This window comes from Oxyura jamaicensis, chromosome 2 (genome assembly GCF_011077185.1).
Source record: "Oxyura jamaicensis isolate SHBP4307 breed ruddy duck chromosome 2, BPBGC_Ojam_1.0, whole genome shotgun sequence".
NCBI classification, from domain to species: domain Eukaryota; kingdom Metazoa; phylum Chordata; class Aves; order Anseriformes; family Anatidae; genus Oxyura; species Oxyura jamaicensis.
The window spans coordinates 123,628,370-123,653,633 of record NC_048894.1 but is presented as its reverse complement, the minus strand read 5'-3'; the positions used below and the strand labels follow the sequence as shown (position 1 = coordinate 123,653,633).

General features: G+C 35.4%; 1 protein-coding gene across 1 annotated transcript in view; it reads right to left on the bottom strand.

The window, feature by feature from the left end:
* C2H8orf34 (chromosome 2 C8orf34 homolog) overlaps positions 1-25,264 on the bottom strand; it is a gene marked incomplete at its 3' end in the record, with an annotated part of 188,417 nt that overhangs the window by 42,961 nt on the left and 120,192 nt on the right. Inside the window, exons 10-11 of the mRNA XM_035317217.1 lie at positions 13,766-13,851; positions 8,584-8,657 (exon numbers count right to left, since the gene is read on the bottom strand). Coding sequence (XP_035173108.1) covers positions 8,584-8,657; positions 13,766-13,851 — 160 coding nt within the window. The remainder of the gene's footprint in view (positions 1-8,583; positions 8,658-13,765; positions 13,852-25,264) is intronic.

Genomic DNA, 25,264 nt, shown 5'->3' with positions numbered 1-25,264 from the left:
GTTCTAGCTACAAGTGCAGAGCGCAGCACTGTATGGGCTGCTGCAGGGAAAGTTAACATCCCAGCCAGACCCAGTACACTATCTGAAATAAATTTTACTTTATTGCCTCACCAAAACATTTCATCTGCAGTATAGGGGGGTTCTTGCTTTCTCTGGTTTCCCCAAAAAATAAAGCTTATGCAGTGGTCTCATCATCATTTACACCTTACCAGTTTCTTAATCTTCCAGTAAATGTCAAACAAATTTGGAGAGCGGCCAGGTTTTCAAAGGCCTTAAGCTGATGTAATCACAGGGAGCAGAAGAGGGAGACCCAAACTGGTGACTCCATTTAGGGAAGGCACACAGAGGTCTGCTGCTGCAGTCTGCTAGGCTGTACCCAAGTCACCAGCAGATGAGTGGGATCCTGCAAAGAGCTGCAGCATGTGGTGGTGCTCTCCTGGCTGGGCTCTGACAGTATACAAAGGGTATACTATGGTTCAAAGGATGAACACAAAATCAAAAGTTTGCTATCCTCTTTGCCCACAAGCAATTTGCTTTATCTGCAAATATTGTAGCTGCCTTGTGTTTTGTTTTTTGTTGTTGATGATGCTTTTTTTTTTTTAATTAAGCATAATTCAACAGAAGTAAACTATTATATGGGATATAACTTATAAATATAATCTTTTAAAATCTTTTCAAATAAATACTGTATTGTATTCAACTGATGACTGTGAAGATATTTAATAGTAGCAATTTAATTTAATGGTAAATGATGTGCTTATAATAGTAAATGATGTGCTTATAATACTGCCTTACAATTAAACACTCAATAGAAAATAATAATGATTTGGAAAATCTGAAAAAAATATATATAAAAAATGAATTAGAATTTGTTATGACATTAAAACTGCAGTGTAATGAGTTTTTTGATCCTTCACCTATGCTAGATATTTCAGAGCTATAAGTAACAATATTTCATTATTTTGGAGGCAGGCTCAAGTAATGTGATATATATATATATATAACACATTATGTATATGTATATGCATATATATGTATAAATATATAGATATATATAATACTTAACATAAAAAATCTTTTAATATTTTGAGACTATGAGTACATTTAAGTGTACATAAACACAGACAAAATTCCTCTGTTTGTCCAGCAATTTATGCAACAGCCTTATTCCTAAAGGATAAGCACAAGCTGAAAGCAAGGGATGTTAATAAGGAAGCTCTGAAAGCATGTCAGTTCAAATGCTTTAGCAAGAAGAAGTGAATTCAGACAGCTACACCTAATTCAGTGTTACCATTTCTCTCCACTGGATGAATGGCAGCAGTTCAGATATCTCATTTAAGAGAGAAATTCAGACTTGCAAGCCACTTATTTAAATCTTCTTATTCCACTTTACTGTCCCTTTTACTATTCCACTCTACTGTCCTTTGTCTACTGGCCAGGTACAGCAGAGATAAAACAATCACGTTGGTTACCTCAGACTTTAATGATAATGACAGTAGACCAAAAGTGGTTGAAAAATTTAGTATGTGTGCATAAAGTATATGTATACAAGAAGTCCTTTTCAATGCCTTCAATATCTTCCAAACTGCAATTGCCCTTGATTGTTCATTAAGCTTTATAAATATTAGCACAAAATTTATAAATGGCCTATTCATATTAACAAGATTTTAAATCTAAATATGAGTATGTTCGTGAAAGACATCCTTGCCTTTTTAACTTGTAGAAACTGCTCTGGGCCCTGTTCATGTCACCTTCAAATTCTGAAGGTAAGACAATGTCTCTTTGCACCAGAAATATGTTCAAAACCCTTGGGATACATTTGTCAACTTTTAAGGTCAACTATGCATCCATTTCTTAATTGGTTTTCTTTACATAACATCATTATTCCTTCACAAACAATGTATTCATTAGTGTATTCTTTACTTAGATTACTTAGCCAAATTACTACTAAAACATAAATTACAAAAGATAAAGCCAAAGGCAGTATCTCTCATCACTGGTTCCCTGAACTTCTGGAAAATACTGTAGCTTACTGGGAATGTCATGGTGGTACACAAATACTATTAAGGATGTCATAAGAATAAGAAAGTTTTTCAAGATCATTATGAGTACTTCAATCTGCAGCACAATATCATTTTGATGGCATATATCATATAGTTTTTATCCCTAGAAAAAAACAATGCAAATGTGAATGTCTTGATCTTACCCCCAAGCTGAGACGACACGGGCTGGCCTTTAATACCCAGAGATGCCCCGGGAGATCTGCTGAGGTACAACATTTCAGAATATCTGAGGCCAAGAGGAATGCCTCCAAACTACTTACAACATCATCTGGAAATTAAATGCCTGTTAGAAAACAAACCACCCCTTTCTGCTGACCATAAAAAGTATTATGAAACAATGCAATGCTACTTTTCTATGTCATTTGGGCCTACTTCAAAGTAAAGTGCCCAGGTACTCACCAGGCATGACCATGTACAAACATACATTCTCTTTACAGGTGCAGAGTCCCCACCTCACAAGAGACAATGCTTCTTCATTTTTAAAGATTAGCTTTTAATGATGAATTGCATATGCATATTGCATAATCAAGTGCAAATTTTATTGGTAACTTCAGGAGATAATATTGTAAGAAAGACCACCACACTTAGTTTTCTTGTATAATACACTACTTCTTTGTTTAATGGCTTGAATGTCTTAAACAGAAATATTTAACAGAGATTCCTCCCAGTGCAAAAAAATCCACTTACCCAACAATTTGTTTGCAAGTGTCCTTTCCATCTGACCAAGAAGCTGGTAAGGACAATTGTTATTCAAGCAGCTGAACTTTTTTGCAATATTTTGTTTGAAGGTTAATCACACAACATTCATAATTTTGTAAGAGTTCACCAAATTTTAAATCTTTCAGCTACTACAGTCTGTTCAAGCATGGAAGGTGAGCTTGTCAACATGTTTTTTTAGGTACTGTAAAAATAATAAACCTCCTCAGAGCTCAGATGCAATATTGGCAGCCACCTCTAATCCCCATCTCCCACATTAGGGCCTGTTCTACTTGAAATGCCGTGTAATTGAAATTATAAGCTTTCTGCTTCCCATGGCAGCCAGCCAAAATATTTTACACTAAACCTTACACTAGAAAGATGGTAGTTTGGGTTAACTTACAAATAGGTTTTATGTTTACAGGCAAGAGAGAAGGAGGAAATACATAGGCACCTAGTAATAACATTTGTTTCAGTTCTTGAAATATAACTAAAATGATTATTTTCTAAGTTTCAGTCCTGTTTTGCTTACTGTTATTTGGACTAATAACTTTGAATTTGTCACACCAAAGATACCAAAGCTTTAGACAGGTAAAAACGGAGCATTCATAGATTTTTAATGTATTTTTTTTTAAGTTCAGAAAATTCTTTGATTTTAAAATTACATGTTGGAAGATTTAATATTTTAAATTATGAGCATTTTCAGTCCAGAATGCATTTGCCATTCTGTCTACAGCAAGAAAATCTTATTGCAAATGCCAACCACAAGCCCCACGCAATGCCTGCCAATGGGGCTGATGGAACTGAACCTGTGAGGGGCCAGGGCTTTCTGCCAGCTGTCCTTACAGCCAAGGGCTGAAGTCTCCACAGGGACACTAGGCAGCCGTGCCATGTGTCACAGGGTTTGGGCCAGCACCTGGGGAGCTAGGTTTTGCAATAATCAATATGATGTCAGCAAAGAGAATATGAGCATGTAAGAAGTGAGAAATAATTTTGGCGTATGTCAGGTGCTCTCCAAAGCAAAAGAGAATATTTTAAGTAAGAAATTATTGCTTTGCAACCTACATTCAAAATGCCGTATCTGTTTTATGAAATTTGTTTCACATATATTATTTCTACACCAAAGAATTTCAAGGCATGTAATTTAAACTACATTGAATTTCCACATACTTACAAAAGTGAAATTAGATTTGGAAAAAAAAAAAATGTATGCGAATATACTAATTCTGGATGTATAATATATAAATAAGACCTTTATAATTCATGCTACCTCAGAATCACACTGCTGTTATGCCAGATGTCACAGGAACCTTAAAATACTTATTTTAATGGCTAACTTTCTAATTGCTAAACAGTGACCCTAATCCAGCAAATAATTTTTAGTTAAATATAGAAGCTTAGGGGATCTAAAATTGTTGGTTATAGTCAAACTTTTACAAGTATTGTTACTTCCCAGCATTGTTCCCAGAAAAAATGAGGGAAAGCCTACAAAAGTTTCTATCAATTACAATTAAAATTACACATCACTGGAATAAAGCTGTATTCAACATGTATCAATACCATGAACTAAAAGTTTATTTTTTCCTTGTGCATGAAGCTTCAAATCATTTCACAAACTGAATTCCCATTAAGGAATTTCTGTATTTATCAAAGAAAAACCTGTGTATATTCCATCTGGAAAAGCACTAGAGAAGTTCCAAAGGAGTAGAGAAAACAAGACAGAATACATTTAAATCAGAACACCTCTATAAAACAATTTATTAGAGTGTTTTTCCCACAGTAATAAAGAGTAAAAACCCAAGGCATTCTCATGCAAAAATGCATTTTGCAGTTGAACAACTTTTCTTCCCTCCACCCCCACCCCTCTTTCTGTTATACTTGGAATGGTTTGCCTTACATGGATAATTTGCAAAGAAAAATACACCTTTTCATGTGTATATGACAGGCAAGATAAGTGAATGCAAAGATTCACATGAATAGAAACAGTAAGTATGAGTCCTGTTACATTCAGTTGGCAAAAGAAGCAACTCAGAGTGAAGGCAAAGGCTACTTGGTGTGAATTGCCCACTGCATCTGCCCTGCTTCTTTCTCTTAGTTACTGTAAATTTAGTTGCTTCCCCAGATACCTTACTTTTCCATTACTGCCAGATTTCCAGCCGACCTAACTTTTCCCTAGTGTTTCCGTTCAGTGTTTTCTTGAAAATTTCTAGCCAAATATTTATAAAACTTGTTTACACAAATGTAAAGTAGAATAAGGCTCTGAAAAAAAAACCACTGCAAAAATCTCAAAAAAAACCTTTGCATCTTGCCTAACACTTTTTTATTAAACTAAATATTTGTCAAAAAAAAAAAAAAAAAGAGAAAAAGAGAGAGTCCTTCAGTAAACCACAATCTCTAAGGACATTCTAAATGTTTGCTTCCACTTTGTGTCCTTGCAAAACCCTTGGGAAGAGTGCTGATTCCTGTAAATACTTCAAACTGATTTTCAAATATCAACTCTCTTTGAGAAAAATAAAGCTTAGAAAAAGATTCTGTTAAAAAGACTAAAGGGAAAAGGTCTAATTACAAAAATTTCCAGTCTCTCCAGACATATAATACCCAAAATATACAATGTTACAAGAAAATCATAATGTAATCATAGTATAAATTACACTGAGCAATGTTATAGGCATAGATGTTGCATACCTCTTCATATTATTGTCATCCAGACTGCATTAGCCTCCACGTTATTTATTATGTGTGCACTTGTATACTGAACATGAAAAATATAACCCGTATAGCTCTTTTCTGAAGACTTTCTAAAAATACTCTTCCATAATTCTTGTGGCTTTATCCCACAATTTTTCTCAAAACACTTCTCTGAAGGTCAAGGCACGTTTAAAGATTAGTCAAGTATAGATGAGTAGAGAGAAATATATGATAATGACCAGTTTAACTAGCACAGACTCATATTACCCTAGTGGGACACAGTACCAGTATTAAATATGGAATATCTTCACCTAGATCAGGAATTTTTAGAGGTAATATGAATATTTGAGTGAATGTCATGAACCAATTTGTTCAATTTATGAGAAGTGTCTGATCAACATCATATTTATTCTACTTCTTCCTTATCCTGTAACTCATATCTCATATAATATCTGAAAATCATGTATACTCATGAAAATGTATTTTGGTATTAATTCTGAGGCCCTCTTCAGGCATAATTCTTATTCTTTTACAGAATGTGTGAGAATTCATTACATGACTGCAATCTTCATAGCTTCCCTAAGGGAAAACTCAGTTCAATCTCTGTAATTTTTACGTGAAGATTGTCACATAATAAGTCTCACTGGAAGTTATTAGGGGACCACAGAACAAAATTTTATTCCTTCAGAGCCTTAAAATGCAACAGCAGTTGGACGTTTTTTTTGTTTGTTTGTTTGTTTGTTTTTGAGAAGATAGAGATACAGGCAAACAGACAGTGTTTGACAGCTGAATCTTATTTTGCATAACAGTCGTATAGTCATTTTAAAGAGAGAAATCAGTATGATTTAAGTTAATCACAATAGCTTAAAAATCCAAAACACAAAAGCCAAAAGCATATGAACTAAGAGTTACTGGCTTATGGGTCCTTAGTAACTGAGACAAAGGAATTTTTCCAAGAGCTCAGGAAAGGGAAGCTAGTTGCCCTTGTCCTCAGGAAGAGGTTGGGGAGGCAGAGCAATAGCTGCAACTTCTGGTCTTGACTTCTTTTTGAAGCACAGGTAGTAACAGCAGTCACCTGTGTGGCTTTCAGGGATTCAGTCCAGTCAACTTCACTGCCTCTGGCAGTCTACTGCTTTAGGCAACTTTATCACAGAATGGCCGAGGTTGGAAGGGACATCTGAAGATCACCTAGTCCAACCCCCCTTGCTGAGCATGATCACCTAGAGCAAATTGCACGGAATGGCACCCAGGCAGGTTTTGAATATCTTCAGAGAAGGAGACTCCACAACCTCTCTGGGCAACCTGTTCCAGTGCTCTGTCACCCTCACAGTATAGAAGTGCCCCCTCATATTCATCCGGAACCTCCTGTGCTTCAGTTTGTGCCCATTGCCTCTCATCCTGTTGCTGGGCACAACTGAAAAGAAGAGACCAGGTCCATCCTCTTGACACCCTCCCCCCCAGATATTTATACACACTGATGAGGCCCCCCTCAGCCGTCTCTTTTCAAGGCTAAACAGGCCCAGATCTCTCAGCCTGTCCTCGTATGATAGGTGCTCAGTCCTCTAATCATTTTAATAGCCTTCCTCTGGTCTTGCTCTAGTAGTTCTATGTCCCTCTTCTACTGAAGAGCCCAGTACAAGTATCTATGACTAGAACTAGCATTAAATGATAGATGTACACATTATATGTCTGTTTATAAGCATGTGTACGCACAGCATATGTCTAAAAATACTCAGCTGAAGGGTGTATATTTCTGCAGCAAGATTTTGCTAAGAAATATAATGATCTTTTATTATACCTTGTTATTTTTATTTTTTCCGTGTAATTCAATTTATCTGTTCTTTTTTTCCTATGCTACATGTCTATGGAACTGAAAAAATCAAAGCTGGTAGCCATGGGTCCAAAGCGATAAGAAAATCGTGTAAAAACACAAGAAAGTGCCGCAAAAATTATTATACCTCTCTTGTTCACTACTGTGAAGAGAAGCAGAAAGGATGCTTGAGTGAGAAGCTGAAAGCAATGGCTACTGAAGTTCTGCTCCTCTTTCCCTTTGCCCAATATCCACAAATGATCTGTGAGCTTCTGGCAGTCCATGTTCTCAAAGATCTTTAGGAATTAAACAGGAACTCCCTGTCTGCCAACTGCTTTGATAACTCTGATTTGAAATATATTAAGTGTTTTATAGATTTTTGGTTGTTTAGTATTTTTAGCTTTACTAGCACTTAGCTGCCTGAAAGACTGCAGGATCAGTCTGCACTGTCATTTTCCTTTTTTTCTTTAATACTGTCCTACAAATACTTAACAAAAACTCAGCCAACAAATACTTAGACCTTAGTCTCACTTATTTTACCAATATTAAAGTGTGCTAAAAACAGAATTGCTATGAGTGAACAGAAATTAATGTTTCCTCTTACATCTATCTGAAAGTTTGTAAAAGCAAATAACGACTGTCTTTTCAAGTAATTTGCCTGAGGGGAAAAAAAAAAAAAAAAAAAGTCCTTCTTTAACTTGTATTCACATTTCTGATGCAATACAACTAGCTCTGAAGTTTCTTATTATATAAATTTTCAAAAATTGTTAAATTTTAAAATAAGAGAACCAATGAAAATATCAACACACATAATATTGCATTATTTTAAAAAAAACAACACAGTTTAAATAGAAATATAATGCTTATCAGTTTCCAAGTAAACATTACCAAAAAGCTGAATTATAGTTGAGATGTTATGTCAAGTTTCATATGACAATTTAAAATCTAAGTTATTTTGTTCTGTTCATTTTGTAATATTGCATATTATAAAACTCTTAAAATGGACATTTAACCATTAAAGAAATATTTAAGGATGTACAGACATAGTTTATAATGACCGAGCTTTCAATGGAAGTTATACATGTAAGGCCAATGAAGTATGTGTTCACATGAGATGATAATAATAGATTTCTAAATATCACCCTTCCTGGAATGAAAAAAAATAAAACTGCCATAGAACTGAATATTCAGAAGGGATAGGCAAATTAAGTTTTCCTTGTTTAGGACGACATTACTGGCAAGCACAACTTTTATCTTTATGTACAGTCTAATTTTTATCAAACTATTTTTAAAACTTACAGGATTCCCATAAGGGAAGATACTTACAGATCCTGCCACTTGAGAGGCACTCTCAAATGCATCAATATCTTCCATAAGTGTTTCAACCCCAGGTACCTGAGCTGTTCCAAAGAGGAAGAAGAAACATAAATCACACTAAATAATTAAGTGTTAGTCACTCTGAAAATAAACTATGTATACATTAACTGCTGGGAACGCAAATGTAGCTACCACACAAGTACTACTTTTCAGTTAACACTTCACTGGATTTTAATTTATGGCTAATTTTAATTTACAAGCTTAATAAAATGAGAAACTATCTCTAACATGAATGGAGTGACAAGCAAGCTTCCTTCTGCTGCCAGATCTTTTGTAGGTTATTATTTTTCTATTAAAACTAAAAACTGTTTGTCCTTTGCACAATGGAGTAGTGGATCTTCAGTTTTAATAAAATCTATTAAAGCAAATGTAATTAATTCACTTAAACGAGTTAGGATATAGTTAAAATGTTTGAAATAAGAAGTTTCAGTCATTTTAGGCAATGTTTAAAAGCCAGCAGGCTATATTTTTTACTCATACTGTCATATTTGTTAAACAACAAAATTTGCTGAGCAATCTAGAATGTTTTCTTGTCACATATGTAATGACTTAAATTGACAATTTATTTAGCTAGAATCATAGAATATCCTGAGTTGGAAGGAACCCATAAGGATCATCGAGTCCAACTCTGGCTCCACAAAGGACCACACAAAAACCAGACCATGTGTCTGAGAGCATTGTCCAAAGGCTTCCTGAACTTTGGCAGGCTCGGTGCCATAACCACTGCCCCAGGGAGCCTGTTCCAGTGCCCCAGCTCCCTCTTGGTGAAGAACCTTTTCCTAATATCCAGCCTGACCCCCCCCCCACCCCCCCCACGTCAGTGAAAGCAATTTCCAAGTAACACGCTTTGCAGTTTCACTGTCAGTCCACTAGGCAGTCCACTAGGCAGCCTGTCAGTCCACTAGGCAATTTGATACTGTTTATATACCATCTACAAACCAAGATGCCCTGATCTTCCCTAAGTTCTGCTGTTATTCAGAGGACACTTAGCAGGGAGGTTCTTATATTTCCAATGTCCTAATTTTTCAAACTTCTCAGATTATACTTATTATAAAAACTGAACTGTACTGAAATACAGCAACTGTGGTTACCACATTCATTGCAAATACAAATGAAAGTGGAGGAAGAAGAGGTGATAATGATGCGGTGTTGAGAAGAGGTCAGAGAACTGTTCAGGATTTTATAGATGATGCCACATTTTTGCCACTATCGTGTCTGGTTCACAACCTTAATTCCCAAATACTTTCATCCTTTTTAACTTTTTACCCTAGGCATGCAGTTCATTCTGGAATAGAACTGTATGTGTTAATTACAATCCTATTTCTATTGAACATCCCCAATTTCAAACTTTTCCCCCACACCCAGATGCCTGTTATGAACTTTAAACTTTATTGTCACTGTAAAGGAAAGAAGAAACTTTGAAGCTACATATCCTAGTATTTTCACATGTATCAGGTAGAAATGAGAGCTGGTTAACTACAAGCAATATGAACCAGTGACTCTTGTTTGATTAAGTACGATGTGAAATTTGCTTAGCAAATTTAGCAAACTAAATATTGTGTATCACAGCTTAATCTGTAGATCTAATAACAGAATAGAATATCACATGCAAACCATGGCATAGCACAATATAACCCATCAGTTTCAGTCCAAATATATTGTTCCAGGAAGAGCCACAAAACAAACAGGTCTTTGCCCACACCCCAGAACTATGTAGTGCTGCATACTGCACTGAAAAGTAGCTCAGGTTGCAAACAGCTTTTTTTTTTTTTTTTCAGATATGCTGGAAAGATTTAAAAGTTTAAAGGTCTATGCTTTGCATTCACCCAACATTCAGAGTTTACTCCCTAATGAGATATTGTATTTTAAACCTTCTACAAGAATGCACTGACTGCAAAGATCTTGTTTACAATATCTTTCCTGCCTCACATCATGGCCCTCACTCAAAGGGTATTGTACTTGCCAGCAAAAGAGACTGAAACAAGTGAAACAAGATCCTACATTACTTATAGGCAACTGGGATTAAATGAACACGTTTTTACTATCTCTTTATATCTAAATTCAAAAAAATATACATTTGTATATGACCTGTACACTCCCCCCACACTGAGAAGAATGCAGAGGCTGACAGACACAAACTTTTACTGGATCAGTCCTGTTGCAGTGTCTATCTCTTGAAACCTCAGCCCTATCTGTACAGAACAAGAGGAGGACTTGCTGGAGGACTGATCCATGAGACTGGACTGATACTGTTATCTACATGGGAAGTTTACAGTGCAGTCACAGAAGTCGCTTCTACTAATCAAAATCAGGAACCTAGCTATTAAATTCTTCCCTTAGTTATTTCCTGTGAAATCATCCAATGGGAAAGAGAAACAGTTTTGATGGGTATCATTACACAGTAGAAAGAAACAGCAGCGTTAGAGCATCTTGTGCTCTCCGATCTCAAGACCTAATTCCTGTCTCTCATTTTTACTGCTTAGATTAGACATAACTCTGTTCAATTCAGCAGGATTGCACTAGAGAGAAATCATTGCCATGGTTAATTAGAGTCAGGTCAGATTGTCAGTTGAGTCAGTATTGTGCCTGATTCCACAGATGATCTTCTTACATAGTCTATTGCATTGACTTTATTAGGTGGAATTGCTTTAGTAAGGCTTATTTTTAAGGGCTGATAGATCAGATGTACAGCCAATTACTTCTGAACCTGGTTCATCTGAAATCCACAAGAGAGATGCTCCAGATCGAACAACTTAACAATTTCTCACTAACCCAGAAAGAGATCATTAAGGAAAACTACCTCAACTTTGCTGTGTATTAGCACCTTACTTGCATAATCCTGAAAGAATGGTTTACATCAGCACTTTGCAATTTATAGTGTTCTCTCAGTGAGGTCATTGGTATTGATAAGCAACAGTAGAAAATAAACTCTAATAAACCTGGGAACCAAAATCTGTTAATCATTTTTTTGATATAATACATTCTTAAGAGGACATAACTAAAATTTAAAGTGCAACTTGATGCTTTGGTTATTTAGGGTTTTCTAAGAGTATCTTTAAAAGTCTCTTTTATCATCTTCTTCACATACATAATATTTATTAGAAATATTAAACACACAGAAAACAAGTAGTGTGCTGCATTTATAGAAAAGATGGATAGAATGGGCAGCTGCCTGAGTTTTGCACCTGTTTGGATTCTGTGCCTACTTGTAAAACAGATCTGTTTTTGTTTGTTTTAATCAAAAATTATTCCTAGCCAACATCTGAGGAAAAAATATACTTTGAAAGGCTGAACATTTCTGAGAGAGCCTCTTGACAGAAATTTGGTAATACCTCAATCCTGCCCTAGAAGCTCTGCTATTTTCTAGCTATATAGCTAATGGGTTCATGTATATTCACAGACATGAAACAGACATGGTTATAACAACATGAATCTTGTTGCCTCATCTACCTTTTTTTTAGGGAAAATGTTCTCCCTCTTTACTATTTCCATATTGACTACAGAATATCCAGAGACATATTAGGTGGCCCAGGTTAGATGGCTATAGCACTACTGTGGTCCACATTATGCAATCATGAAGTATTCATTTTCATTGTTAGATAGCATCCAGCATCTTCTGACAGTTTCACCTTCCTTCATCCTGGTGCCTTTGCCACCTAGCAATGGGCTACTATTTTACTGACTTTCTGCTCCCAGTAAACACAAATAAGCCTACAGTTTCAGGGAGCAATGGCAGATTAGATTCTGCTACAAGAACAAGGGTACACAGGAAGGGAAGAGGAAGGCAGAGACCAGTTCAAAACAAATTGTTCCATATTCAATTCTGCATATCCCATAGCCTATCCCAAACAAGCCAGCACCACTTCCCTTTCTTCGGATTACTCTAATAACATAAGAATTTAGCTTTCCTTTCAAAGGGCTTAAGTGCAGTCACCAATCTGTCTTTCTTGCTGATAATCTTCATCAAACTTGTAACAACATGATATTTTGAGATTTTTATTCCCCTTATATATATATATTTATTTATAAAGTGATCAGTGGCAGAGGACAGGAAAAACAAATGGCATAACTGCATTAAGCCTTTAATCTTTAAAGACACACTAGTTACTAATGTTGACATATGTTGCTTTACAAGTGTGGCAAATGAACAAAAGGTCAGGTTGATGTCTTACCTAGTAGCATTAAATAGCAGACATTTAGTAGGACAATTAAAAATAATAAAATAAACTTAGTTATGATTTGTTTTACATTAATTAATCAACATGGCTAACATGTCTGCTGCTATTGAAGACTAAACTGTAAATCAAATCTTCCAGTTAATGGACTCAGCTGGTTCTGCCCAGAAGTACAGGAATTGACTGAAAGATTTATCTTTGCAGAATCTTTGTCCAAACATCTATTCCTTTCTGTCTCCATTTCCAGTGATGAGATAAAGTTAATCTTCATCAACTTAATCTTTTATAAGAAAGCAGAGCATTCTCTGGCAAGATAGCCCTTAGGAAGTAGTTTTTCCATTAGATTTCAGGTGTTCTGTTCAACAACCAGAGCAGAAACTGAAATAGGGCTATGTCCTGACTGCAGATTACCACAACATGTACTTATGCTGATATAAGGAGAAAAATTTTCTTCAGAGTTTTTGTATAAACTCCTTTATATGGAATTTTTAATTGTCAGTGGTGCTCAGAGAGACCAGAGAAGCATTTTTGATACTTAGTTTAAAAGCAGAGGAGAAATTATTTATTTTTCGTATATATTATTTGAATCCTGTGGCTGCATTTGTACTATTAAGTATTCCAAAGACCATTCTTCAGCATAGAGGCCAGATGGCAATGAACAGCCCATGTTTATGTTATTAAGCTACATTACATCCAAAATACTGTGCTAACATACAAACTGCTAAGGATGAATACTGACCCCAAATATGCCTTGTTTTGTGGTGCTAATTGGCCACAGCCAAGAACATGTCATGAACTCTTCTAACAGATTTAAATGTAAATGATTGAGTTCACGTGCCCAGGAACACCCTCTGGAAATGTTTAATCTTCTTTTACAGACATAAAATTTACTCTTAAATTCAAGATAGTGGGGTGTTTTTTTTTTTTGATGGGCACCAAATATTTATATAACTTACCATCAGAGTCTGACATTGCTGGCTCAGACGTTTGAGATACCATGGAGACATCTTCTGGCCTTTCTGCCATATTATCTCCTTGCAATCTAAATTGTGGAAAAACAGAACAAAAACATGCAATCACATTCCATAGATAAGACACGTAAGAATGTTAACTGACTACATACCTCTAAACACCACTGACCTAATTAAAAGTGGCTTTGCTGAGAAGTCAGCATCCATGGTCCAATCATATCATTCCAGATTTTTAATAACCAAAACTGGCCTCTACAAAACAGTCAACTAAATCCTACCTTGTGTATTTATACAAGACTCATTTTAACAAGAGTGAATTTTCAGTGGTATCACTTGTATATGAAACTCTGCAAGCATCCTTCACTACATTCAAAAATATTTTAACTGGACAGGATTGTACTGAGTGTCTGTGTCGATGAGTTAGCAGCAGGGTGGCTGCAGGGTTGGCCTCAGTGACAAGACGCCAGGGGCTTCTCCGTGCAAGACAGAGGTGGTTCTAGCTGGCTCCAGTGGACCCACCACAGGACAAAACTAAGCCTGAAAGCAGACAGTGGCACCTCTGAAAAAATGCATTTAAGAAAGAGGAAGATATGTGAGACAGGTAGAGGAGGGGGGAAGGGGTGGGAAAGAGCAGCAGGAACATCACAGTTAGAGAAGGAGGTGCTCCAGACACTGGAACAGATATTTCCCCACAGCTTGGTGAGAAGACCATGCCAGAGCCAGCATCCATTGCAGACCATGGAGGACCTGCATGGGAGCAGGTGGATATTTTCTGAAGGAATCATGGCCCATGGAGAGCCACAATGAAGCAGCACAGAGGAACTGTTACAGATTGACCACAACCCCCATTTCCCCTGCACTGCTGGTGGATGGGAGTAGAGTCTGGAATGAAGAAGTGAAGTTGAACCTGGGAAAAGGGGGAGGAAAGGTGTGATTGTAATATTAGTATTCTTGTTTCTCTTTAGCTGAGTCAATTTCAGTTGGCAATAAATTCAATTAATTTTCCCCAAGTTAAGTTTGTTTTGCCCATGACAGTAACTGGTAAGCAATCTCCATGTCTTAATCTCAACCCACAAGCTTTTTCACCAGAATTTCTGCCCCTTTCCTGCTGAAGGCAATGAGTGAACAAGCAGCTGAGTGGGATTTTGGCTCCTATCCAAAGTTAACCCACTACAAGTAAATACACACAAGAGTATTTCCTCCCTTTTAAAAGAAAAATAGAGTCTTTATTTAAGGTACCATCTTCATGCTTTCCTCCTGCATCGGCTGACTGCAGTGCCTTGGCAGTAATTTACAAAAATAGGGTTTGTATCTGTTTTTCAAATGAGTATCCCAAGAGTCCCACCATCCTTCTTCAGGTTCCTATAAATCCTGAATACAGATTTTACTCTGAAGAGATGGTCTGTAGCGCTTAACACAATATAACTGCCATTTACATAAAATTTATTTTAAGTTGAATTTATTCAGACATGAAAAGAATAGGAAAAATCCAAGCCAATTTTGCAGAGCCCAGGAATTATAAGAATGCACTGAAGTAAAACCTTGGGGAAAGAAATAACTCATCTCTTAAAAGAAGTTCCTTTCCCTCTGTATTCTCACTCTCTGCATCTGCTTTACATGAGTCTCTGAATTAACCTTTGAAACCAAGCAGAATCTCCATATTTGTCCTATCTGAATTTCACATTTTATGACTTGCACATTTATCTAACATATCTTCTAATTTTTTTTTCACCCCAGTAACTAATTTCCTTTTAGGACAGAAAGCTCAGTATAAATTCATATTGAATCTTACCTGAGGAGGCAGTTCCATAGAACTCAAAACTCCTTAAGGCAACAAAAAGGTAAAACTTAGAAGTTGTAAACCCAATTTTGAAATTCTATTTTGAATTCTATGAATCCCTTATAGCTGGTTTGTAATGCTCTACTTGCCAGTTCTTTAAAAACCTAACTTATAAACAGTAAAACAGAAACAGGTCGGTTTGCACTATTACCATAAAGACATTCAAACAGGGAGGAAAACTCCAGATGAAATAACCATGTAAGGGAGGAAGACCTCAAAAATCACATCATTTGCATTTGCATTAAAAATGACTTGTCCTCCTGCATTACATACAGACATATATACTGCAAGCATGTATTCAAGCATATAAGGATATACATGGAATCATAGGAAACAGAAGCAATGCACACTTGTCTGCAACAATTCTGATAATTTATCTGTGCATAATTAAAAGGAAAATTAATCCAACCTTCTCTGTTTATATTGCACTCCTAAATAATTAACTCTAGAAGTAGGTAGGAGCTGCTTCTTTTATCCCTTCAGAATTCTACAGATTTTGTAATTCATTCCCATTATGAGATGTCATAAACCCCCCCCCCAAGAAATCAGACACGAACGATTTAAATGATTCTCATTTTATTCATGAAATTACATACAATTAAGTGGATCCTTTGCCTCATGACAACTTTGAAAATCTCAGATCACCTTCCTTTTACTTTCTAAAATCTACCAGTAAGTTCTTTTAATACTGTAATACATGCTACTTAGTTATGCCAAAAGCATTACACATAGAGCTACCTACATAATTTGAATTCTGGCTATAAAGAAGTAGACACTGGAAAGGGTCCCTGTGGGAGGAAGATTTGATCTCTGCAATACGCAAATCTTTGAAATTACATCTGCTTTTTCTACCACAGTTCACTATTCGCACTAATATGTTCACTCAGACATATTTCTAGTGATCTTGTCTTCTAATCCAACTGATTTTACTTAGGCAGAATATATGGCGAAACATGTCACTACTATCTGAAAGCTAGTCCTTCCAAGAACTTTTATTTGGCAAGAAATAAAAGTTGACAGTATCCAAAGTCCAGAATAGTTTATTGTTCTTCCTTATTATAATCAGCTGCACAGCATGTCATTATACTTCCCCATTCTTTTTATGTGACAGAATTTGTGGTCTTGTTTTCATATCTCTCTGATACGCATCAATATCCAATGTACATGAGACATTAAAAGGACAGCTTCTTGACATTATGGTAATTGCTGCTTTAGAAAGATGTGAGATGACTAGTTAGATTGATGACCCCACTTAGAAGCTGAAAAGAAAGAGACAAGATGACACAACAAAACAATTCCTTATATGAATCCAAAATCTATCTAACAGCATTCTAAAATTACTAATTATAATGGGTAACTAATTAAGTATGGGATTAGTGAAGATGGAAGGAGAGGATAATACGAGAGAAGCTGTGATTTCTTCGCTTGTACCTTCCCTAAAACTAAGCAGTAGCCCTCAATCAGCTGCAGTTTCCAGACAATAGGGCATTGGAATTGAAACTAAGAGAAAACTAAGAGAAAGCAGTCAAGGAAGCTGAATTTTTTTTTTTTTTTTCCACCATGACTTAACGTTGGCATGCATTTTCAAATTTGAAGTTTGTGCATTTATACCTAAGAAAACTGCTTTTTAACAGGTAAAACAAAGTCTCTCTCTAAGAGCAGCAATAGGTATGTCTATATTTGAGTGTGCACATACAGATAGATGCAAGATGAATTCCTCTAGTGCACTAAATTGCTAATGTCAGCATATACTATGATTGTCCTCTATATCGACACTGTTGTCATGTGATGTTCTTAAAATTAGTAGTAAAAGAAATTAAACTCCTTGTTTTGGCAGGATGCTACAACACAAAAATATTCACCAGTAATCACCATTCTTGCAATATTAACGGATGAGAAAAAAAGAAAATTACTTCCAAGATCAGATTCATAGAAATAATTGAAACCACTTAACCAGAAGCATAGGTACTTTCTGACATCAGGGTAAAATAAGAAGGAATAAAAAATCCTGAACACAAAATAGAAATGTTTCTGATACATGAATATTGAGATATATGCTCTTTAATATTTGCTGTTTTGTGTAAACTACCAATTAAAAATATGTACATTATAAATTGCCTTGTGCTAGTTTATGGTAGAAGTTGTCCTCTGGGAACTTTTCTGTGTTAAATTGAATACTAAACAGTATTCACCCTCAAAGGAGGGTGGTGGCTTGCTCACAGTCAGAAGTTATATTAATACTATTCTGACAAACTGAGGTGCCAAAAAGAGAGAGAAAGAAGAAGAAAAGAAAATGAAACAAAAGCAGGGTTAGCATTTTTGGACAATCTCTTACATAATTCCCCCCCCAAAAAAACTACAGGCAAGCATTTTGAAATCACTCTGTACATGCTGGCCTTCAGATTCTGGTAAATGATTATGGGACTTTTTCTGTTTTAAAATACTAAACTAGAGATGAACTAATCGGCTCAAATTCTGATGTTCCTTAGAGTTGAACAACAGAAATTTTGAAATTCCACTTCAGAAGAAATCCTGAAAACCTGCTATTTCTAGACAATACAAATGTTTCTTCTGGCTTTTTTAGTAATAAATAAAAGTTCTTTGAGGGGTTCTAAGATGGTAAAGGGCACTCTCCAAAGAGGAAGTGAGAAATTACATGCCTGAGGACTGCAGCTCCAGCTGTTCTCTCTGTTCTCCCTGTGTCAGCTAAATTTTGTTGAACCTGGATAATTTCTGTAAAATATTCTGGTTTCTATGAATCATTATTTCCTAAAGAACACACATTTCATTGGAAAATTCCTGATCTGTTTTGCTGAAGTCTGAGCTGATAATGTTTAGAAAAACATTGTGAGAAGTAGGGGAAAGTTCAGCAAAAAATCTTACAGCAAAAAGAACAGCAAAGTTGTTTTCACATTCACCCAAGATCAGTGTACATTTTTAAGGCTACAATCACAAAGAAAAGTTTTCAGTTCTGAAAAAAACAGATGTAGTGTCATGTTTGCATTAGACTAACCGAAGGAGATTTTATTTTGTTGAATCACTAATGTTGCTTAAATTACTTCAAAGTAGGATAAATATCTTGTTGAAAAAAAAAATTCTAGTATTTTAATTTTTATTTTTTTTTAGGAAGTAGTTGTTAATTTGGCTCAGAAAAAAAAAAAAAAAAAACATTCTGTAAGATTAAAGAATATCCCAAACTTATTCACAGAAGGAAGATGATGGCCTTTTTTTGGTAACCAAAGCAAATCTGTCAAGTTGAGGACTTTTTGGTTTTTATTTTCTTCAAATCATCTACTTCCTTTCTGTCATTTTAAACACCACATTTTCATCTGACATCTCTCTCTGATAACATCGTAATACTGAATTATAATTTCCATTAAACAAATATAGAATCTCCATACAGCAAATATATATTCATAACTTCAGGGACATTAGTAGCAACAGTAATCAGACAAGCAAAGTCTTGAAAGTCCCCGCATGCTTTTAAGTTACATCAAATGTTTTCTTGCACCTTTCCCTAGCAACCTCAACCCCACACCAGTAACAGCACTTCATTATTGTGATTATGATGTATTATCTGTCCTGACTTGCCTATAATATAGTTAGCTTTTTTCATTCTTTGTTCCCAAACATACTGATCCAAATTCTGATCTCATGTACCCTGACTTACTGTCTCTACAGGTTCCACACACAGTTATACTGGTGTAAAATCCAGAGCTTCACCCGCACCTAAATATAATGCCAGGAATTTCTGACCTATTCCATTTGTTCTACTGATGTATTTTACAAAAATAAAAATGTTAAAACTGTGCCAGCAAAATTCTTAGTTTATCAACAGGTAAAGATTAAAAAAAATAAAAAATAAATGCCAGTTCTCCAGTATAGACCGTACCAGTTAATATAATGATAATATTCTATTAAATAAATATTATTAAGCAATATACAGGCAAAGTACTCTTCTGCTGGTAAAACTCTCCATTTGTTTTAACTACATACCTCCTAATGAAGATTAGGTTTTGAAAGAAGTTAGTACAAATTTCAAGTCAAGAAACTACGGAAGAAAAATGTCCTAGGTCTATGGGGGAAATAACAGGATTGTGAATTCAGTCAGTAATGAGAGTGGCTGGCATTCCTCAAGCTTCAAATAATAATGGGAAAGCTCTGCAACATGTCACCTCGTTGTATTAAAAAATCAGTGTCATAGCTTCTGTTTTTGCCATAGACCAAAATACAGGTAGCATCTGCATTGAAGAGAAACGAATCATGAGGACTATTGGATTATCCTGCAGAACATTATCCAGGAAAGCAGACATTTCCAAAATTAATCTCTAAGAGCACATGAATAAATACAGCAAAATTTCTGAATAAAATGTGGGAAAATAAGCTTTGTAACAAATTCAGCATGCTCTCCAACTGAGATTTGTAATTCCTTTAAATGCATTCTAAATGGGTGGTGCAAAACTCACAGGCAGGAGTCTGTTGTTACTACCACCAGCTCTGTTTTTGTCAGATATATAACATTCAGATTCTTTGATCTAAGGTACAGCTTTACCTAAAATAACTCAATTTCCATTGATATTAAAAGGATCAAAATCTGTTTCTTACTTTTACACTGAAGGACACTATTTCTTAGTGGTTGCACACTGAAACACTGCAAATGATTTGCAAATTCATAGAAGCTGCAGTTAAAAATTGATTCTGGTTGTAGTCCATTCTCTTTCTGCAAATTAAAAGCATTATTTTCCAGTCACTCTTCAAAGATTTCCGTGGAAAGTTGCCATAATCACCAATACATAATTCATAGCCATAATATTTTCAGTTGGTAAAACTAGAATATTCACTTGCTGAGCAAATTTATACATTGACACAGCCTGCAAAATAATCTTTTCTGTGTGCTGTTTGCCTTTTCAAAATGCCTGAATGCAGGTCTTTGTGCATTTAAATAAGTACACTCTGCAGCTATTTCTGGGGAGAACCCAAAGTGGAAATATATTTCCCAGAGTAAGGAATCCATAAAGAGACTGAATTATCTAATCCTTTTACAAGATGGGGAATTAAGCTATTCTTACGGCAATCTTTTATCTGCTGCTGGCTTCAAACCATTATCTCACAGGAGAAAAATTACAGTCTTTGTCAGTCTTTTCAGACTTAACACTCTTTCTTCCCCTGTGAACCATTTTTTCCAGGACTTGTGAAAGAGTTGTCTGTGTGTGTGTGCATGTGTGTCTTTAAGAGCTATATTAAACTGTTATCCAGAGCCTCAAATTATGACCAACAAGCTTCCCTAAGCTCATGAGCTGCTACTTTCCTCCCTATATTGTTCTCATCCAGAAGCAACTGCTATCACTGATATACATCACAGCATAGAACCAAACAGAAAGAATCTATAACCATCGCAATAAAGAATTAGCTTGCAAGGCACACATCAAAGAGGGTGAGGGAAAAGGAGGGAAAGCCTTGGGCTTTTTCAGTTATTGCAGCAGGGCTAAGTGTGTTTTGTCAGTGAAAAGAAAAAGAGTTCTACAAATGAAGGACAGGACGATATGGATGTCACCCTCTATTAACAGACAGTACAACAATTTTCAGGACTACACAAACAGAAAGTAATCTTAATTTTGTTTTCAAATATGCTCCTACTGTTTACACTACTGCAGATCAAGACTAGTACATTCAACAGAACTAAAAAGTCCTTTAAGTCTACTTTGCTTAGGATTATTTAACAGCATTTTAAATGTTTACAAGTTTACCAACCCTGTCATTCCAGTTCTATCTTAAACAAGCAGCCTGATATTAAGAAAAAAAAAAAAAAAAAAGTCAATATAACTACAGTTGATCAATAGTTGTGACACATCATTAATTCACAGAATCTTATACTGTGTTTTGCCTACAGAACCAAAACCAGATACTATACTCTGTCAGTGAAGTTACAGAGTTACAGTAGGGCTATGTTCAGGTTAACCCCTTGCACTAAATGCCACATTGACAACAGCAGTTCTACCATAGGAACAATGCATTAGTATGTATGTACACAATGCAATTTGCACGTAAATTTTATGTACTTACTACATGAGTTTCAAGTTGACCAATCAGTTTTCATAAACATGCAAACGCTTATCTTTCTTCAGACAGTCTTCCATTTCCCTTGTACAGACTGACATTTATGTCAAAAACAAGTCTACCCTACACGTGCAGCCTTTAAATAAAAGAGCTGTTAAATAAAAATCAGCTGTTAAATCAGTCATCTCTGAAAACACTATGTCATGAAAGGACACTGATATCCACTGTTCCTTTTAAAGAGATATATGCTTCATCTGAAAATAGTGGTTTCTTCACAGCTTACATCATTCTTGATAACAGACAGTATTTTAATTATTGCAGTATTTTAGAACTTTGGGTGGGTTTGAAATTATTGTTTGGTGGATTTGCCCAGTGGAAAAAAAAAAAAAAAAAAGAGGGAGGAAAAAGTCCATTTCACCCAGGATTTCTGTCTGAGCACTTGATATAAATCTCCTGTCTTGTTCCTTTCTCACGATAAAGATTTTGAAAATAGTGAGACCTTAGTCATTCTTTTAAAACACTGATTCATTCAGAGTTTGCTATGAAACTAAATAAGGTTTGTGATTAAAAGTGATATTTTATGCATTTTAGAGGTATATCTTAGATCTAAGAACTCAAAAAAATCATTTGAAATGAAACAGAAATTCTCAATTTTGCATATAGTAAGATGTTCAAAAGAAACACTAGCCAGTGAAAGAATAGGCAATGCATGCATAAAAGACAAATGAGTATGTTAGCCCCAAAATTTAGCACATTGACCTACTAACTCTTAAAATTCCAATTTTGCTGTTTGTCTCTGATGAACCACCCGGACCAGTAAAAACTTTTCCTAGGTTCTTTTGTTTTTTAGTGTTTATCTATTTTGGCAGAAGAACAAATAAGATGGTATACCATGCGGTATATATACCAATATATATTGATATACAATTCCAGAAAAGGAAAGATGAAGTGGCTTATTTTAGCAGTTTTTAATACAAAATCAAGAAGAGATTAAAGAGGAGACGATTGCGGTTTGTTTTTTTTTTTTTTACACATCAAGCCTGAGCAAACTGATCACTGCCCAGATTCAACTCAGCAAAAAAGATAAACTCTTGTGACTATTTTTTGACTATTTTTTTCAGCACATTTTTTTTTCATTTTTCACAATCCTTTTAGTTTTTCTATTTTTTTTCTAAGTAGCAAAAGGAAATATATGTTTTTCTCCATAACTCTCCAAAATCAAAGGAAATTTTGAAAAGTTATAAAGCACTATTATATATAGTTTCATTAATTTATTTTAGAATCATAGAATATCCTAGTTGGAAGGGACCTACAAGGATCATAGAGTCCAACTCATACTGTCTTCAAAGCACAACCCAGAAAAAAAAAATAATAAAAAAATCAGACCATGTGTCTAAAAGCATTGTCCAAAAGCTTCTCAAACTTTGGCAGTCTCAGTGTCATGACCACTGCCCTGGGGAGCCTGTTCCAGTGCCTGGTGAAGAACCTTTTCCTGATACCCAGCCTGATTTTCGACTCTTAAAAGGAAAAAGATGCAAATAAAACACTTAAACTGTTTGGAAAACACAGGACAAGGTCTGTGAAGCTAGCACAAACTATCATGAGGAAAATTCATCTCTTTCTAAAAGGAGGTCCAATAAAATTAAAGTTACAAAAAAGAAAATAAAAGGGAGAAGATTGAAAAATGGTAACACAAGTCATCTGGAATGTTTTGCACTTCCTCTTCTGTAAGAATAGCCACTTAGAAACAGTACACAGACAGAAAGCTAACATGAAATGCAAGACAGGAAAGAAAAAATTATGTATACATAATCAAAAGTTTTGGTAACATTTGAAGACAAACTTCTTAACAGTCCATGCATGAATTCCAATCAGAGAATTTTCCCCACAAAATGACATCTGTACCAAACACTTTAATTTGGAAACTTTTTTTTTTTTTTTCACTAAAAACTTTGAAGTCAATTGTTCTCAAATTTTAAGAATGTTAACAAAGGAGAATGTTTCTGCCAGAATGACTGAGTCACTCAGCTGGCTTTACCTATTAAGGAGACATACAAAACCCACTCTTTATGCACATACATGTACAAAATCACACTTATACCTGTATTATATTAAGCTATACAGAGATATATGATGGGTTATAAGGAGAATTTGAGAGGTTACTCTTTCTGTCACACTTGTATATTGTTGATTAAATATAAATACAAATTGTATGACAAGATATCCTCATGTTTCCTATGTTTTTGTTTCATGACTATACAAAAATTATCTGTTTCCTTTAAAGGTTTATTTTTCAAACGTGTTTACACATAGAAAAAGAATAAAAACTTTTATAAAATCCACAAACAAGCAAAATTCAAATTCTAGGGGGGGTTCTTTGATATGTTTCTATGCAAAAGCTTGCACTCTAGACAAATTAACCCCCTAAAATTCACCATGGAGAATAATGCTAGCAGGGAAAAAGGGGTCAGAATGATTCAAAATCAAGAGGTCAATAAAGAAAAATGAAGCTTGTAAAATGGAACCTAGTGGGAAACATAATAGAATATTCAGTTTCAAATCATTTGGATGCTCTATACCTTCTGTTCTGAAAAAGTATTCTTTATACATTTACACAGACCTTTGGGGAGCAGCAAAGAAAGCTATGAAAAATGAAGGAATCAAAACTGTGCCAGGTCTAAAGAGAAAATGAAATGTTTAGGTTTTCCAAATACACATTAGCATATTATGTCATGATTTTGATATCAGAAATTGCAATTTATTCTCCTCAAATCCCAATGTCTAGTTATGGGGATCCATCTTTTCTAGGTTATTCTCCATAAAACATTAAATTAAGAAGTAAAGTCAATAAAGAAAAGGGGGGATTTAAAGACATCCTTTTAAGTCACACACACACAGGGCTTTACTCCCTGTTCTGTTAGAAGTAGATATTTCATACTCCCAGTAATCAAGTCTTCTTCTATCTAATTCCATCACCTCTTGGTTTATGTTAACACTGCACTTAAAGGGACGAGTCTAGTTGTGTAAATGTATCTGAATCACCTTTATAACAGCATCTGCATATGTTGTCAGCTATATAGTTTTGACAAGACACATCGCAGCTAAGGAATTTTTGCATGAGCAGAAATCTTCCTTTCAGTGCAGGCATGGCTTTTACCATCTCACCAAGACACCAGGTAATGTTACTTATTCTCAGGATAAGGGGAGAGCAGTCCATGGAGATTTAATGTCTTTTAGTACTGCATGCATTTTCCAGTACTTCATTTTCTTTGGAGTGTAACACACCAAAATGGCTCAGCCTGGAAGAGAAGACCTTCCAGACACTGTGAGAAGACACTCACACTTGAACAGCAGTTAGCTGAAAGGGCAGGAGAAGTATCTACAGGGATAGAGAGCTGCCCAGAGAGGTTGTGGAGTGTCATTCTCTGGAGATATTCAAAACCTGCCTGGATGCCAATCTGTGCAACATGGTCTAGGTGATCCTGCTTGGCATTGGGGTTGGACTAGATGATCTTCAGATGTCCCTTCCAACCTCAGCCATTCTGTGATTCTGTGGATTGCTTGGTCTAATTTGGCAGAATATAAAC